Here is an 18,118-nt window from a genome sequence, read left to right as displayed (position 1 = left end):
AGCCATGATATTATTGAGTGGTGAAGCAGGCTCAGGGGGCTAAATGGCCTAATCCTGCTCCTATTTCTGTGTTCTCATGTTTGGGGAAATTGAGCTACATATTTTATCATGAATACCTCCCAAGTTGGTGATGCTATTGAATCCATATTGGAGATAAGGAGCTGCACCGTCTATTTAATTGCCAACTATTACACTTACTGCCACGTTGGTATTTTCTGTATCTCAGGTCAATGCCTTAATTCTCACTTAGCCTAAATTGTCACAAACAGCTGTCCAGATTTATGTTGCCATACAACACACCTGTTTTCTGGTTACACTTCCTGACTTCACAGTGAAAACCAGAGCAATATCAAGTCAAGAAGAATGGACATAAAATAGCAAAGTGGCACAGAATACAGATTTGTGCGTGCGAGAGAAAAGAGGAAGCTTTAAACAAAGTCAGTTGTTCAAATCCATTCAATTCTGGAAAAGTTGATTGGAGAACAGGTTGAAAATATTGTGTAAAGCAATGGTTTTAATCACAGGAGAGAGCAAACATTTGGAGTGTAATAATTCCAGGACTCCCAAAGTTTAAATTATAAGCAGAGATTATGTGAGCTAAGGTTTTTTTTTCCTTGGAAGGTTGAAGGATGATTTGATTGACATTTTCAGGATATTAAGGGGAAGTTAGGGTACTGTTATCACTGGCTAGAGTGTCTAGGACTGAACGGGCATAGTCTAAAAATTACGGCTTGATCTTTCAGGAATAAACTAGGAAACACTTAAAAGATGGTAGAAATGTGAAATCCTCTTCCACAGTCACCAACTGATGCTAGATCAATTGTTAATTTTAAATATGAGATTCAGATTTATCTTATCCAAAGGTATTAAGGAGCACAGGGCACAGATCAGTCATGGTGTCATGGAATGGCTGATGAGCCATGAGGGGCGAAGTGGCCTAGTCTTGTTTCTATGATTCGGAATTAAATCTCCCAATGTACACATTCCCCTTGTTATTTGATGGTGCTACCATCACTGAATTCCCCGCTATCAACATCCTGAGGGTACCATTTACCTGAAACTGAACTGGACTAGCCGTATAAATACTGTGGTTACAATAGTTGGTGGATTTTGCTACCAAATAAACCTGTTGGACTTTAACCTGATGTTGTGAGACTACTTACTGTATTTATCCCAGTCCAACACCAGCATCCCCACATCACGGTTACAACAGAAGGTCAGGCTAGGAATCCTGCGGCAAGTGACTCACATCCTGACACCCCAAAACCATTTACAAAGCGCAAGTCAGTGATGGAATACTCCCCACTTGTCTGGCTAAGGGCAACTCCAACGATACTCAAGCAGCTTGGCACCATCCTGGACAAAGCAGCCCTCTTGACTGGCACCCCATCCACAAGCATTCACTCACACCACCACCGATGCACAGTGGCAGCAGTGTGTACCATCTATAATATGCACTGCAGCAATTTACCAAGATTCCTCAGACAGCACTTTCCAAGTCCACGACCGTCCAGAAGGGCAGCAGACACATTGGAATATCACCAGCTGAAGTCTCCCTCTAAGCTGCATACCATCTTGACTTGGAAATATATCAATATACCACTGTTCCTTCACTGTCGCTGGGTCAAGATTCTGGAACTCCCTCTCCAACTGCACTGGGTGTATACCTACATCATGTAGACTGTAGTGGTTCAAGAAAGCAATTTCCCACTACATCCTCGAGGGTAATTAGGGATGGGTAATAAATAGTGACCTGGCAAGCGATGTCCACGTCCCATGAACTAATGAACAGAAAGCATATTAGCCCAATGCTGGCTTGGGTTGGAAAATCCTAAGGGGGTGGGGGTGGGGCAGTTAGCTCCCAGATGGGAGGGGTGGGAGCAGACCTAGCAGAGAGCCATCAATTGGAACGAGGATGGACCTGTGGAATTGGAGGGAGGTGGACCCCTATGCCTTGCCCACTACCCATAAAATTTCAGATGGGTTTGTGGGTAGGTAGACAGGGAGAAGGCTACCGGAGAAAATCCCAATCTGACAACCTGCTGGGTGGGCGTGTGCTAAAATGCTGCCTGGAGATTTGATGATGTAACATTGCATCACGTGGTATTTAATCACCTGGCACAGGTCAGAATGTGTAATCACATGATCTTTGATCACATGACATTTGCCCATTGCTCGTTAATGCCTTTCTATTCGTTGAATGTCCTAATATCACCAGTCATTGAATGAAAAATTTAACTTTTTCTGAGGAGATAAATTGCCTAATTTACAAATCAAAACAAAAAAAAATTTGAGGACAAATAGTGTTTGAATAAATACTTAATGATATTTTTACAGTATTGGCTGCAGTGAGAAAAAGCAAGAAAATTACACTGACATCTGGAACAAAACACATTTACAATAGCACACATCAAAGGCTGGAGTGAACTCTGTCACCCTATTCTCAGTCTCCCTCCCACTCAGTACATCTTTCTCTCTCCCTTCCTGCTTTGTGTTGCAGAAGCGAGCATTTGCTGCAGTATTTTCCAGTCTGGTCTGTCAGCTTACAAAGCTCTATGAAGGGTATTGAATTTGCTACATTTTTCCTTAAGTACACAAAATTCTGAAAAGGGTACAAGTCCTGAGGATAAGAGCAGTATTTTTATTTGGTTCTGGGATTGCATAGGTGGAGGGGCAGGATCCCCTAGTGAACTAGGCAGTTTTAAAAAAAAAAATTTGTAATTGTAAAATTAATTGTCAACTTCCATTCCTAGTGTAGCTTCATTCTGTTGGTGATATTATCTCCTCAAAGCCAGATGGTTATGACTTCAAGTCCCACTGCAGAGCTGAACACTTAATCTAGGCCTTGGTGCTGAACTGAGAAATGCTCTATTATGGTAATGGTCTAAACCCAAACAGAACTCAGCAGCTGCTTAAGACCTTTCTTAAATCGTTGACCCAATTTTTAGTCATTTCTTTAAATAAAGCCACCTTTGGCAACAATTTTGGCCTTGTGTTCTACTTTGTATGATGGGCCGAATGGCCCTCTTCTGCACTGTAGGATTCTATAATTCTATGTAAATGCAAGTTGCGTTTACAATGGCTGGGATTTTCTGGGGGATGCGGTGGGGCCATGGACTTTTGGCGGAACTGAAAGATTCTGGCCAGTGTACAGCTTTCGGCTTGTGTAGACTTGGTTCATTTGGAAGCGCTTTGTTGACCCGATTCAGAAGATTGTGGTGCAAGGGGAGGCAATCGCCAGCACATGGGTATTATTGCTAGACTAATAATCTAGAATATCACCTTGCGTTCTGTGGGGACCTGGGTTTGAATCCTGTCACGGCAGGTGGTGGAATTTGAATTCAATAAAAAAAACTGGAATTAAGTATCTATTGATGATCATTATGACCATGAAACCATTGTTGATTGTTGGAAAAACCCATCGGTTCGCTAACGTCCTTTAGGGAAGGAAATGTGCCATCCTTGGCTGGTCTGGCCTACATGTAACTCCAGACCCACAACAATGTAGTTGACTCTTAACTGCCTTCTGAAATGGCCTAGTAAGTCACTCAGTTCAAGGGCAATTAGGGATGGGCAATAAATGCTGGCCCTGCCAGCAATGCCCCCATTCCATGAAAAAAAACTGCTTGAGCACTTCTAAGCTGAGACTTCAGTGCAGTACTGAGGAAGTGCTACATTATCAGAGGGTGCCCTCTTTCAGGTGAGTGGTTAAATGGAAGCTGCACTTGCCTATTTGACGTTAAAAGAGCCTGTGGATCCTTTTTAACCTCTGTTGTCTTTGCTAATATTAATGGAAACAGTGCCCACAAAACAGAATAATTCATCATTCATCTAATTCCTGTGCACAATTGGGCTGCCAAACTACATATTTGCCTGTGAAGCAACAATGATTAGACTTCAAAAATAATTGGCTGTCAAGGACCTTTTGATATACTGAGGATGTGAAAGAAACTGTATAAATGCAAATACGTTCATCATGCTCTGTCAGTATATTTATGGGAACCACAGATGCTGTAGCAACTTGCTTAGTCTACATTTATTATTTCAACAAATTAACTTGACTTCCTCTGAACAAATTTCCAGTCTTTAATTCCATTATAAATCTACGTGATGGTGAATACATTGAACTTTGGTGAAATCCTTTTCTTTCCAGAATAATCTTTATTATCAGATACACAGTAGTGGAATTAATAATATTTATACTTATAAGCAAACATCCTCATGAGATTAATGACTCCTGTTTAAAATATAATTACAAGGCTTCATTCCAACCCATGTCCTATTCGTGTATATTGTGAGATGAAGTAAAAAGATTTTACTCTATTCCCATACAAGTTACTCTCAGGTGACATGCAACATCATTTAAAATGATCAAGGTCAAATAGTTGGCTGTAATTAAGCCATTATAAATCTTAAGCTTTCACTCAAACCAGGCAGATGGGATGCCACTAATACCTGTATCTGGAATGTTGTTGCACAATATCCTATCTAACTCATGACTAAGGCAGTGTTTCTTCATGGTGCATGACTTTCAAAAAGAATTTAGGGAATCTCCAAACACACAAGATTTAAATGTTAACTGGGGGAACATTGACTTCAATGAGCCAGTTATGCAAAATATTGCAAGTGCAAAGTCTGATCAAAATACGGACAACTGCACTGTAATATCTATCATTAACAACCTTGTATATGGGGGACATAGGAAGAGAAAGATTTGGATGATGATGACTGTTCATTAGAAGTTGTCATTCAGTGTGAAGTCTCTCTTCCACCTTCTTCAGTCAGGAAAAAGATATAAAAGTCTGAGGTCACGTACTAACCGACTCAAGAACAGCTTCGTCCCTGCTGCCTTCAGACTTTTGAATAGACCTACCTTGCATTAAGTTAATCTTTCTCTACACCCTAGCTATGACTGTAACACTACATTCTGCATTCTCTTGTTTCCTTTTCTATGAACGGCATTCTTTGTCTGGAAAGCATGCAAAAAACAATACTTTGCACTGTATACTAATACATGTGAGAGTGATAAAACAAATCAAATTAGCAGGCTAATAACTTGGCTGCATATCAATTACATTACTCTAACATTGCATGGATTTATCAGTAAGGATAGATGTTAAAAATTATCTGCAATTATCTTCAAGACAATATTGACCTGTTTCCCCAGAGTTGTAGATAGGTGAAGAAATAGATCCCCAGGTAAGGGTGGTTCATGTTTTGCCAATTAACATTTAGAAAATTAAGGGAGCTGGATAAGTAGCAGTGTTAAGGATGGGATTGAAGTGAAAACTTGAGGTTAAGGTCATCCGAACTCTTTGTGGGTCTTGTTAGTTCCCAAGTTGTTTATGCCATGCAAGGGTTGTATTCAGGAAAGCAATTAGTTTAGAAAGTAAAGCACTTGGAAAGTTTGTATGTATCCTATTGTTTTCCTGACTCACCTTTAGAGAAATGGGAAGATTATTTCTGGAAGCTGCCACAGCTAAACAAGAATTAGTGTGCAGCTTAAATGCCAAGTACATTATTTTTCTGCTGCAGATTAAATGCATGGGGGATTGCTCATGATGGAGCACTTTACCCATGGTTTGTGAGTAGTATGGCATTTTTATTTTTGTCATCTACCACTGATTTCCTGATATCGCAATAACTTAAATTGTGAGTTTGTTTTAATAATGTAATTGTTGCATGGCTTTAATTTTATAATACAACACTGTGAGCTAATTCCCATCCATCAGTTCAGCTGTAGCAATGGGGCTGATGTTTCATATTTTACTTGATAAGTGTTCAAGTGTGTTGCTTGTATATTGCCACCTAATTTAGGATTTGAAAGTTAATGATAAAATCAGTGCAGATTCTTCTTGATCGCTAGAACTGTATAGAGCATTAGTGTGCAAGATCAAGAACTCCCTTTGACATCATCGGCAGCATTCAGGTATACAGAAACATAGAAAATAGAAGCAGGAATAGACCATTCAGCCCTCCGTGCCTGTTCCGCCATTCATTTTGATCATGGCTGCTCATTGAATTCAATAACCTGATCCCTACCCCACTCCCCACACCCTCATATCCCTTGATTCCTGTAACCCCAAAGCTATAACTAATTTATGTATAGAGTAACTCTGGATGTGTTTTCTCAAATTTATGTTGAAACTTGTCTGTTGGTATTTTTTAGAAGTTGATATCTAATGAGATGTTCATTTCTCATCAGTTATGGCATTGAGTTTTTATGCACCTCAGCTGAAGCTGTGTATTTCAGTGTTCAGGCACCTGTTGCTGCTCTCTGTGGAATTTAAGCCATTTCCACTCTGTGTAAACTCCCTTCCTCCTCTAGCTGACATGGCTTCAACTGTATATTTGTTACAGTCAGCTTTAAATTCTGTCTTTGGAGTGGAAAGTAAATTTACTTGCATCCAAAGAGACTGAAGGTAATCAATTCTCAGTGGCTGTTGTGAATTAGAAGCTGTGTGGCAGGTTTTTTGCTCCAACTAGGTGTGGATTTCAGCAAATACCTGTGCTTTTAAAATAACCAGTCACATATTGAATGTTTCTTTTTAAACAGGAATACAGGTGTTTTATAAAAAGCATTATAAACACACCTGGGTGGCGCAGTGAGTTGCAGATATTGATCTCTGGGATCTTGGTGGAGACACAGTAAAAAGCCTGACAACACCAGGTTTTAGTCCAACTGATTTATTTGATAGTAAACTCACAAGCTTTCGGGTTAGCCCCTTCATCAGGTGAATGGAGAGTTCTGGCCTCAGACAGAGCAAATAAAGCACAGACAGTTTAGAGATTACTGATTAGAATGCGAATCTTTACACCTAATCTTGGTGGAGAGTCAGCCTGGACTGATGGGATAAAAGCCTTCAGTGTTTGTCACTTGTAAGGGCGGTTCTACCTGAACTGAAGTTGGACTTTCTCAGTTCAGTTCCAGTGATCATAATCTCATGGTGCAGAGCTATTTTTAAATTGACAATCCACACAGAGACTTCTCATTATATATGAGACATGTTGTTTTGTGAAGTTGCAGCCAATAGATTTAGCTGCGATAGAATGAATCTTTAAAAAGTTGCGAAAGTTGCACATTTATGAAACACAGGGTAATGTGTGAAATTAGTTTTGTGTTGAACCCAGAAACAAAGTGCTGCTTGGAATTAAGGTGTTTGGTCACAGGTTAGTAAACCTCTTTGCTAAAAGCACTAAGAACTATACTATTGTCCAATGTTAAAGGCTGTTTATGAACTTGTGCACTCAGTAACTTGCATTGAAAAAGTAAATAACCACTCTGTATCATTGCGTAGAGGCAATTTGCTGGAAAAAGCACAGTGCATAATGGGCTGCATTTTTCCTCAGAACTAAAATAATCTGCACAGTAACCAATAGCAATTTAATTTGAATATGTTCTAATCTACTGGAAAAGCACATCACAAATTGAGTGAAACACTGTAATGTGGTTAAGTTTAATACATTTGAATTAGCCACGGATATGATTTCTACAGTTTGTAAGCAAAAATCTAGCTGAGGTATTAGACCTAAGTTAGAAGTGGAATTTCTGTGTGGTTAAATGGCAGGCAAATTAACAGTAAAAAAAACTATATATTCATATCAATATTCTTTATGCAAATGGACTTTGAAGTATTGTTAACCAGATTGTTTGACAAATATAACTTTTGTTGCACCATCCTTGATAAATTATTAAAGTAATTTAATAATTTATATTAAGGTAATTTAGTAATTAATATTTTGTTGGGAATGGCATTTTTTTGTATTCTTTTGAAAGTACGGTTGAAAATAGCCTTGACCTTTTTATCAAGTAATAAAGTTTCTTAATCTAGGGTGTCCAATGAGTGACAATTCAGAGATCCTATGCATAAATAGACTAAATAACCACTATATGAACACGCTGAGTGCATGTTGAAATGCTGAAGGATTCTGCTGTCCACACCCCTCAAGGCTAACGATAGAATTGGGTGTGAATTGCCCTGACTATATTTTCATAGTTCACAACACACCTGTTTTTTTTCAACCAATAGCTGCTCTGCCTCACCATAATATTTCCAATCTCATTGTATAATAATCCTTCTGTGTGAAATGAATAAATGTTTTATGCATGCACAGCCACATGAAACACTGTTTCCAACTAACAGGCAGGCAGATGACCTGTTGTTAGTGTTCTACCATTCTTGTAAAAGCCATTTAAAATTGCTAGGGGACAACAATAGTTTTAATTCCATCTACTCCACTCCACTTCCGCCCCTAGTTCTCCTGCCGTTGGCTGGTTTAATATTGAACTAGTCAAATTGGGAACCACACGTATTAAGTATTGGGCTGAAAGTCAATGTTAGTGTGAAAACTTAGTGATCATATGTACTTGATGGTAAATCCATTTATATTTTTGCTCTGGGTTGTTTTGGTAATGTACACTGTGCACGAAAATATGACACCTTATTAGAGAACCATCTTTAGTGAATAACAAACCTTTTCGACTTGGGTCTAATGCTTATTTTTTTTATGTAGGATGGTCAGCCACAGTATCAACGAGTAAATGATGTCACATATGAACAGAACACTTTGAGACAAATTGGCCTGCCAAGCCCCACAGAGGTATGAGTTTTCAGTTTTACAAGCTTGCCCAGGCAAAACCTGTTATTATCTTGACAGCTTTATTTTGCTCGATATATTTTAAAACAATAGTGGCAACTTTAGTTCTAATCCACTTAATGATAGTCATGTGTGACAATGAAGTAAAGTTTAATCTAGTGACTATGCTTGTTTGAGATTATATAGAGTTTACTGGGTCATGTCACATTCCAGTGTGTTATAAACTTTCAGTCAATACTTTAAAAACCTAAAACAGTTTATTAAATAACCACGTGACCTTTGAATTTTGAGCTCCAGACAATCCTGCATTTCAAGCAAATACCTATTTAAATAGGGACATTCACAGCCATCTGGGGAATTCACATGTTCCTTTATTTAAGGATGGGCCATCAACTAAAGAGCAACAGCATTCCTGCTGGTTTGTCTTTGTCTTTCACCACGTATAAACTGCAGTATACAAGATGACTCTTACATTTGTGCACATTCTGAAACCAAGCTCCAAACCATCATCAACACCTTCTTTCAAGTGTTCAAGAACTTGGACCTTACACTTATGTAAGACAAAGATCCTCTATCAACTTGTCTCCTCCACAAAACACTGCCCTTTGGTAATCAAAATCCATGACAAGGCCTGGACACAGTGGGCCACTTTCCATACCTTGGGAACCTATTGTCAGCAAGCAAAAACATCGAGGATGAGGTTCAACACTGCCTTCAGTGTGTCAGTGGAGCCTTCAGCCGCCTGAGTGCTTGAAGACCAGGACCTCAGGTCCAACACCAAGCTCTCGTGGTAGAGAACAGTAGTGATACCCATTTATCCATATGGTTCAAAGATGTGGGTGCGATTTTCCCAAGTGTTATAACGGCAAGAACACTGGACAGGTCTGCCTGGTGCTATCTGGATCACATCAGTCTTTGCTGTTGAGGGTACTACAAGTATCATAAAAATAGCAGAAAATATGGAGGAGGAATTCAATACAATTAGCATTACCAGAAAATTAGTTTTAGGCAAACTAATTGGGTTAAAGGCTGACAATTCCCCTGGTTTGATGGTTTGCATCCCAGAATCTTAAAGAAGGTAGTTACAGAGATTGTGGATGCACTGGTAGTCATTTTGCAAAAATCCTTGGATTATGTAACTGTGCTAAAGTATTGGAAAACTGTCAGTGCGGTACCCTTGTTCAAAAAAGGTAGCAGGCAAAATTTAGGAAACCATAGGCCAGTTAATTTAACTCCAGTTATTGGAAAAACAGTGGAATGGATTACTCAGGATAGAATGGCAGTGCATTTGGGAAGTGATAATCTGATTGAGCAGAGTCAGCACGGTTTCATGAAGGGGAAATCATGTCTGACAAATTTGCTTGCATGCTGTGAAGAGATATCAGCCAGATCAAATAGAGTAGAACCAGCCAGATCATATATAGGAGAACTAATCAATGGTGCATGTTTTAATTTTCAAAAGGCATTTGATAGGGTGCCACACAAAAGACTGCTACGCTCACGGTGTTGGAGGTAATATTCTGGCATGGATAGAAGAATGGCTAACTAACAGGATGCAAGGAACAGCGATAAAAGGGTCCTTCTCAGGTTGGAGGGTAGCAACCAGTGGAGTGCCAGAGGTTTCAGTGTAGCTCTTCAATTTTTATGTTAATGATTTTGGAAGACAGAACATAGTGTATTGTGGCCAGATTTGCAGATGATACAAAGATGGGAGGGAAGACATTGTGAGGAGAATATAAATATCTTACAGAGAGATAGTGACAGGCTAGGTGAGTGGGCAGAAAATTGGCAATTCAGTGTGGGAAAATGTGAGATTGTTTGTTTTGGAAGAAAGACTGAGAAGGTGGATTATTATTTAAGTGGAGACAGACTGCAGAAAGTTGTAGCACAAAGGGACTTAGGGGTCCTTGTTCATGAAACCCAGAAGACTAGCTCATGTGTAGAAAATAATAGGGGAAGCAAATGAAATGCCTATTCTTATTTCATGGGGGCTGAAGCATTAAAATAGAAAGGTGTTGCTGCAATTGTAATGGGTACTAGTGAGGCCACATTTATAATATTGTGTACAATTTTGGCTTTATTTAAGGAAAGATGTATCATCTTTAGAGGGCTAAAGAAGATTCTTACTGAGATGATTCAGTCTATGGAGGGAGCACCATATGAGGAAAGATTAAACAGGTTGGATTTGTACTCTACGGAGTTCAGAAGAATGAAAGATGATATGGTTAAACCAGGTAAATGTTGGGAAGATGCTTCCACACATAGGAGAGTTTAGGACGAGGGCCACAGGATAAGGGATGCTCATTTAAGATGGAGTTGAAGGATTTCCTTTCTCAATGAGTGGAGAGTCTTTGGAATTCTTTACCCCAAGAAGCTGTGAAGTCCTTGAACATTTTCAAGGCTAACATCGATAGGTTTCTAATCAATAGGGAAATTAAGGGTAATGGAGAGAAGGCAGGAAAGTAGACTTAGTCAGTGTTTGATCAGCCGTGATCTTATTAAGTAGAAGAGCATGCTGGAAGGCTGAATTGCCTATTCCCAATCCTATTTTTCTGGTCTTATGGTCAGCTTGAAATATTTGAGAGAGTGTTGCAGGTACAGAATGATTGGGAACCAAGACAGATTAAAGCTTGAGAGAACCTGACTTTACCTTGTGGGAACTTAAATGTCCAAAGACGTATCTTAGTTCCTAAAATATTCCCGATGTGTCCCCAGGTTTGAAGAGGAAGATGTGGAAACTTCTTTTGCAGCCTTTGAGAACCTAGCAGCTCAATTACAACCACCAGCCGAGTTTTGGACTCTTTTGATATTAGTTCAGCCAATAAGAAAACCCAGAAGGTTTATTTCATGCTGTCCAAAAGCGGGGAAAACGTCAGAGTGCTAGTAGAAGGATTTACTGGCACTTGTTTACGGTTCTCCTAGTGAAGGTTCGCCTGCAGAGTAAGTGGATCACCTGTGTAATGACAGTTGTGCTTCCTCAGAAAGGGAATGGATCCATTGTTGGGCATTGACTTGGTGGGATACCAAGAACTGTGACCATGACATAAAATACAGCGCATGGAGACTCAGGAACCATAAAAATTCAAAAGCGAAAAAGACCAAGAAAGGCCTTGTGCAATTTGAAAAGAATGAAAGGGCTGAATTGGAGGTCTGGTTTGCAAACATCTATGATGTGGAAATGCAGGTTTGATGGCTATGTCGATATGCACGAACTTCTTGGAGATCCTCTCCACTTGGAGCTGGCAGTTTGCAATGTCAATGGTAGTCATGATGATGTGGAGATGCCATCTCATAGGATTTAAGTGGGGACAGAGAAAATTCCAAAACTGGTAGAGACACACAGTGGAATTTTATGGCCCCATCGTGGTGGGGTAGGGCCATAAAAAAGTGGTGAGCATTTTAAAAGTCCATTGACTTCAGTGAGGCTGGAAAATCTTGATGTTGGGAGGGGCCATTAATGTTCACCGGTTGAAAAGGTGCGGGCAGTGCAGCAGAACCAGACAAGTTGATTGCGGCAGCAGTATCTCAAAGGGCATGGGGCAGATTAGGGACCAACTTATCCCCAAGGTAACAGAAAAGGGGAAGTCAGTATTCCTTAAGAGCAAGCAGCCATAAAAGGACTAGGAGCCCTATGGGCAACCCAGCAAGAAAAAATAACACCAATAAGCTACTCTGCAGGTAGAGTTCCATTGGACCAGCTACAAGCCATCTAAGCAACCAAGGTAATAAACAGCAATATCTTGAAAGGTGTAAAAGGACTCTCCACCACACAACCCCAACCCTTTCCATGACCTGTTCCAACTTTAAGTTTGGCTGAGAACCAATCTTCTGGAAATGTGATACAAGAAGACCCACAGTTTACTAAGGATCCTCTGTTTTATAAGACCTTCACTTCAGTAAAGCATCAATTTCATCAAAGAAACTATTGGGCTGTGGTGACCAAAACTGAAATGATCATTATTGGTGATTTTATTGCTTTACCTTCGTCTGTCTAATCTTTGTGTTGCAAGATGAGTAAATTTTAATCATTCAGAGAGGTGTATGATAAATGACCTTCTTTATTTGTAAACTCACAAAAGCATGCTGCTGAGTTATTTAATTGGGTCAATCACTCAATGTAAAAAAAAACACCTCTCCCATTCCTGCCCTTACATACAAACACATCAATCATGGGCAGTAAAAATGGAGTATACAATTTGTCCCTTACAGTAGTTAATTCCTATTCCAGTATACTCCTTAACAATGACGACTGATATTTATGTAACATCTTTAATATAATAAAGTAGGAGCATTATGATAAAATAGTATGGCACTGAGACATGTAGGTGATACCAGGGAAAATGACCAAAGGTTTGGTCGTAGAGGTAGATTTTAAGAGCCTTTCAAAGGAGGAAAGAAAGGTAGAGAGACGGGAGGTTTAGGGACAATATTCCAGAGCTTTAGGGCTTTGACAGTTGAAAGCACTGCCACCAATAGTCAGGGATGTTCAAGTGGCCAAAATTAATAGTTAAAGTTTATTTATTAGTCACAAGTAAGGCTTACATTAACATTGCAATGAACTTACTGTGAAATTCCCCTAGTTGCCACATTCTGGCACCTGTTCGGGTCAATGCACCTAATCAGCATCTCTTTCAGACTGGGTGGAAACCGGAGCAATCGGAGGAAACCCACGCAGACACGGGGAGAACTAGCAGACTCCACATCGACAGTGACCCCAGCCAGGAATCGAACCCAGGTCCTTGGTGCTGGGAGCCAGCATTGCTAACCACTGTGCTACTATACCGCCAATATAGGGACAGGATTCTCTGGTCCCATTTGCAGTGTTTTCGCTGAACGCCGAATTCTCCGTCCTCACTCGCGGCAGTGGTGGAGTGTGAGCAGATGTTTGAGGGTTGTGGGACTGAACTAAAGAAGGGCAGAGGCTGTGGAGGAACTGAAAAGAAAGATAAGTTTAACTTTGGGCTGCTGATTAAACAGGAGCCAGTATCGGTCAGTGAGCACGGACGTGACGGACCGTTAGCATTTAGTGAGAGTTCGGACTCCACTCGCATTGCTTTGAACGGGTTAAGTTCGGCCAGTGATACAGAGGTGGAATATAAATTGTATGGATAGGCAGTTAGAAGCTCATCTTAGGGCCAAGTGACACCACTGTTGTGTATTTTCAATTCTGTTTAAGGGATTTGTTAGACTGCACTACTGTGCCGAGATGAGTAACCTCAAATTGTGAGCCAAGAGCAAAGTTTTATGGGGCAGCTTGCACATTACTCAGCAGGGGAATGTACATGCTTATCTGCACACATTAAGCTTAGCTTCCCAGTGGTTGCTCAGAAGAGAGAATGGGTGATAATATTACTTTTGCATAACATGATGAAGACTCATGAGTAATACACCTCCTGGAAGGGTTTCGCACTGATTCACTTTTAATGATGAAATGCGTTTGTTCAGTGCTCGAGTCCAGAATTCTATTACTATTTCCAACTCAATGCAAACTCAAACTGTTTTCTATTGACAAAATAATACATAAACTCTTGTGTTTTTTTTATAAAATTCTAGCTGCCTATTCAATTGTTTGGAGATCATTGAGGGGGTTTATGCAGAGGTGGCTGCCTGTATCTCTCCCGGTAAAAGTTGGTATGAGCATATCTCTGCTTGGTGTGTTGTATCACAGCAATTTCACAGCTGTTGGACCATTAATTGTCTTGGAGTGGGACTTCCACCCCCAATCTTGGTGCAAGTCCTACCGCTTAGAGCTGCTGGTTAAGTCCCAACCATAACACTGGGAAAACAGGCACCCAACAAAGCAGAGGAGCCCTGGTGTGAGACACGGAGACAAGTCCAGAGTCTTGCCAGGGCCAGAGTCAAAGATCCCAGAACGGTGATGGGGGCTGAGTTCTGCAGAGCAGTCTTGGCCAGGGGTACGCAGAGGGAGAGGGAGTGGGGGAGGGAGGGGAAATCACAGAGGAAGGGGAGGGTGGAACTACCTTTGGGGAAGAAATCTCCATTGGATAATAATTGTTATATGGGCGCACATAAATGAGCTGTAGAATTTGGGATATTTTATCATATTGAGAACATAAGAACATAAGAAATAGGAGCAGGAGTAGGCCAACTAGCCCTTCGAGCCTGCCCCGCCATTCAATAAGATCATGGCTGATCTGTCGTGGCTCAGTTCCACATTCCCGCCCTCTCCCCATAACCCTTAATCCCCTCTCTTATCAAAAACCCATCAACCCGCGTCTTAAAAATATTTAGCGAGGCAGCCTCCACCACTTCAACGGGCAGAGAATTCCAGAGATTCACCACCCTTTGAGTGAAGAAGTTCTTCCTCAACTCCTTTCTAAACCGCCCCCCCTTTACCTTGAGGCTGTGCCCCCTAGTCCTACTGTCCTTTCTGAGCGGGAAGAGCCTCTCCACCTCTATCCTATCCATCCCATTCATCATAATATACGTCTCAATGAGATCTCCCCTCATTCTTCTAAACTCTAACGAGTACAAGCCTAGTTTATTCAGCCTCTCCTCATAGCTCAACCCCCTCAACTCCAGCATCAGCCTAGTAAACCTCCTCTGCACTCCCTCCAAGGCCAAAATATCCTTGCATAAGTACGGCGCCCAAAACTGCACACAGTACTCCAGCTGCGGCCTCACCAATGCCCTATACAGCTGCAGCAAGACCTCCCTACTTTTATATTCAATCCCCCTCGCGATGAAGGCCAGCATCCCATTCGCCTTCCTGACCACCTGCTGCACCTGCAAGCTGGGTTTTTGCGACTCATGCACAAGGACCCTGAGGTCCCTCTGCACCGTCGCCTGCTGCAGTTTTTCGCCACGTAAGTAATAATCCTTCCTACCATTATTCCTACCAAAGTGGACCACCTCGCACTTGCCAACATTAAATTCCATTTGCCAGTTCCTGGCCCATTCGCCCAGCCTATCTAGATCCTTCTGTAGACTCTCCACACCCTCCGCACGATTTGCCGTTCCACCAACCTTGGTGTCATCAGCAAATTTCAACACCATACACTCGGTTCCCTCCTCCAGATCATTTATATAAATGGTAAATAGCTGAGGCCCAGCACCGACCCCTGGGGCACTCCACTAGTCACCAACCGCCAATCCGAATAGCACCCATTGACCCCCACTCTCTGCCTCCTATTTGACATGATGTGGGTGAGTATATTATCAAATAAATAGGTTGGACTAAAACCTGGTGTTGTCAGACTTTTTACTCCTATTTGACAACCAGTCCTCTATCCACGCTAACACCCTACCCCCAACTCCATGTCCCCTGACCTTCTGCAATAACCTCTTGTGAGGTACCTTGTCAAATGCCTTTTGAAAATCTAGAAAGACCACATCCACCGGCTCTCCTCTATCCACCGCCCTAGACACATCCTCATAGAACTCCAGTAAATTTGTCAGACACGACTTCCCCTTAACGAAACCGTGCTGCGTCTGCTCTATCAAGCAATTCCCTTCAAGATGCCTCGCTATTTCCTCCTTGATGACGGATTCTAACATTTTACCTACAACAGACGTTAAACTAACCGGCCTATAATTCCCTGCCTTTTGCCTGGCACCCTTCTTAAACAATGGCGTAACATTAGCCGTTTTCCAATCTTCCGGCAAGGCATCTTATAAGTGAATGTTGTTGTTTGTTGAAATACAGGTTATTTTCTCTAGAGCTTGACAGACAGATAGATCTGTCCAAAGCATCAACTTCAGTTGAATGAGACTTTAGTTTCTTCATATGACATTTCAGACCTGAGGTAAATTGCAGACTGTGAAACTAGCTGCTCCAAATCAAAATCTGGATTAATAGCTGGCCCCCACCTACTCACTGGGAGAATGCCATTGGATGCATTATGCTGTATATCCACACAGAAAACGTGACAAAATTTAATTGATTAAACATTTGTATTTACAAAATGTTAAACTATTAGGTTAATTAATTTGGAGACACTGGTATGCTTTTTATATTATTGTGGAATCCAATTTGCATAAAGACATGAGAAGAAGCATTCTATTAATTGAAGCTTATCCCTCCAGTATGTTTGTAACGCTTTGGGTCAACAAATTATTTGTCAATAACACCCCAGGGACATGAAAACCATTGTATGAATGGAAATGTTTTCTTTCCTTTACTTTTCTCCTTTTTTTCCTCACAGGAATTTGTTTTAATTGGATGATGTGTTACGATGTGTGCATGTCTGGGTCGCTGAAGCCTTTATCTGCTGTGAGCATGGAGGTCATTTTAGTTCCTCGTTTTAAAATCTAGGCTAATCTGCCATTTGTTTGTGGCACAGGTACAGAACCGACAGCATCAATACATATTGGCTCAAAGCATGAAAGGATTAAATATTCCCAAAGATTCTGAAGTTATAGTGCACCAAACCTATGTGACGTTTGATCCAAACACTCATGTGCAGGTATGAATTATCACAATGTGATTAACCATTTTCTAACCACTTTACAATATTACCTGCTAATATCTTTATCTTTTCCTGGAAATTGAAGAAGAAAATAGCAGAATTAGTTTTAAATAAAAGCCATTTTCATTCACTTATATCATTTGTAATAAAATTGAAACATTAGTTTATTTGTAGCTATTGCTAGGCAGATTAATCTATTTAAACTTGACTTTTTGAATTGTTTGTACTCATTCTGAAGCTCCTGCGTTAACTGAGCTCCTGTTGTTGTTTCCAGTAAGATTCATGTCAGTTTATTATCCTCCCTCATCTTTTTGTTCCCATAACCAACCATGGCCCCATCAGAGGCAAGATTTTGGCACTTTTTTGTTGTTGAGACCAAGTATGAATGAAACCCTTTTTGAGTTGATAGAATCCATTTGTATACAAAAAGAAACAGACAAAGGCTGTAGGGGAGGCAGTGGCCTCATGATGTTACCACTAGATGATTAGTCCAGAAACTTAGCTAATATTCTGGGAACCCCCACGGATTTGAATCCCGCCACGGCAGATGGTGGAATTTGAATTCAAGTTAAAAAAATGTGGAATTAAGAATCTACTGATGACCATGAAATCATTGTCAATTGTCAGTAAAACCCATCTGGTCCACTAACGTCCTTTAGGAAAAGAAATCTGCCATCTTTACCCGGTCGGGCCTACATGTAACTCCAGAGCCACAGCACTGTGGTTGACTCTCAGCCTCCCCTAAGCAACTAGAGATGGGCAGTAAATGCTGGCCAGCCAGCGACGCCTATGGCCTACAAAGTAATAAACAAAAAGGGCAAGATTGCAAAAGAATAAATGCTCCTTGATGTATTATTTAAAATTTTCAACACCAGGGCATCTCTTTTTATTATGACATCAAGAATTTACTGTAAATGCTTTAAAAATCTTCAAACATAAGATACGTAGGGCCGGGTTTTCACTTCTAAGATGGATAGTTCAAGCTGGGAAATTTCACACCTTGGCACATGCACCTCGGGGTGTGTGTGTGTGTGGGTGTGTGGGGGCGGGGGGCGAAGTGCAGTGAGAAAGAAAAATTTCATTCCGGATGG

The 18,118-nt window shown here is 40.8% G+C and overlaps 1 protein-coding gene across 1 annotated transcript in view; it reads left to right on the top strand.

The window, feature by feature from the left end:
• The window catches only part of pof1b (POF1B actin binding protein), a 92,500-nt gene that overhangs the window by 17,152 nt on the left and 57,230 nt on the right, over positions 1-18,118 (top strand). The window contains exons 2-3 of the mRNA XM_080187707.1: positions 8,515-8,601; positions 16,902-17,024. Of these exons, the coding sequence (XP_080043833.1) occupies positions 8,515-8,601; positions 16,902-17,024 (210 nt within the window). The remainder of the gene's footprint in view (positions 1-8,514; positions 8,602-16,901; positions 17,025-18,118) is intronic.

The sequence above is a fragment of the Carcharhinus amblyrhynchos genome, chromosome 4 (genome assembly GCF_965287045.1).
Source record: "Carcharhinus amblyrhynchos chromosome 4, sCarAmb.v2.hapA, whole genome shotgun sequence".
In the NCBI taxonomy this organism is placed as follows: domain Eukaryota; kingdom Metazoa; phylum Chordata; class Chondrichthyes; order Carcharhiniformes; family Carcharhinidae; genus Carcharhinus; species Carcharhinus amblyrhynchos.
This window is presented reverse-complemented; position numbering and strand designations above follow the sequence as displayed.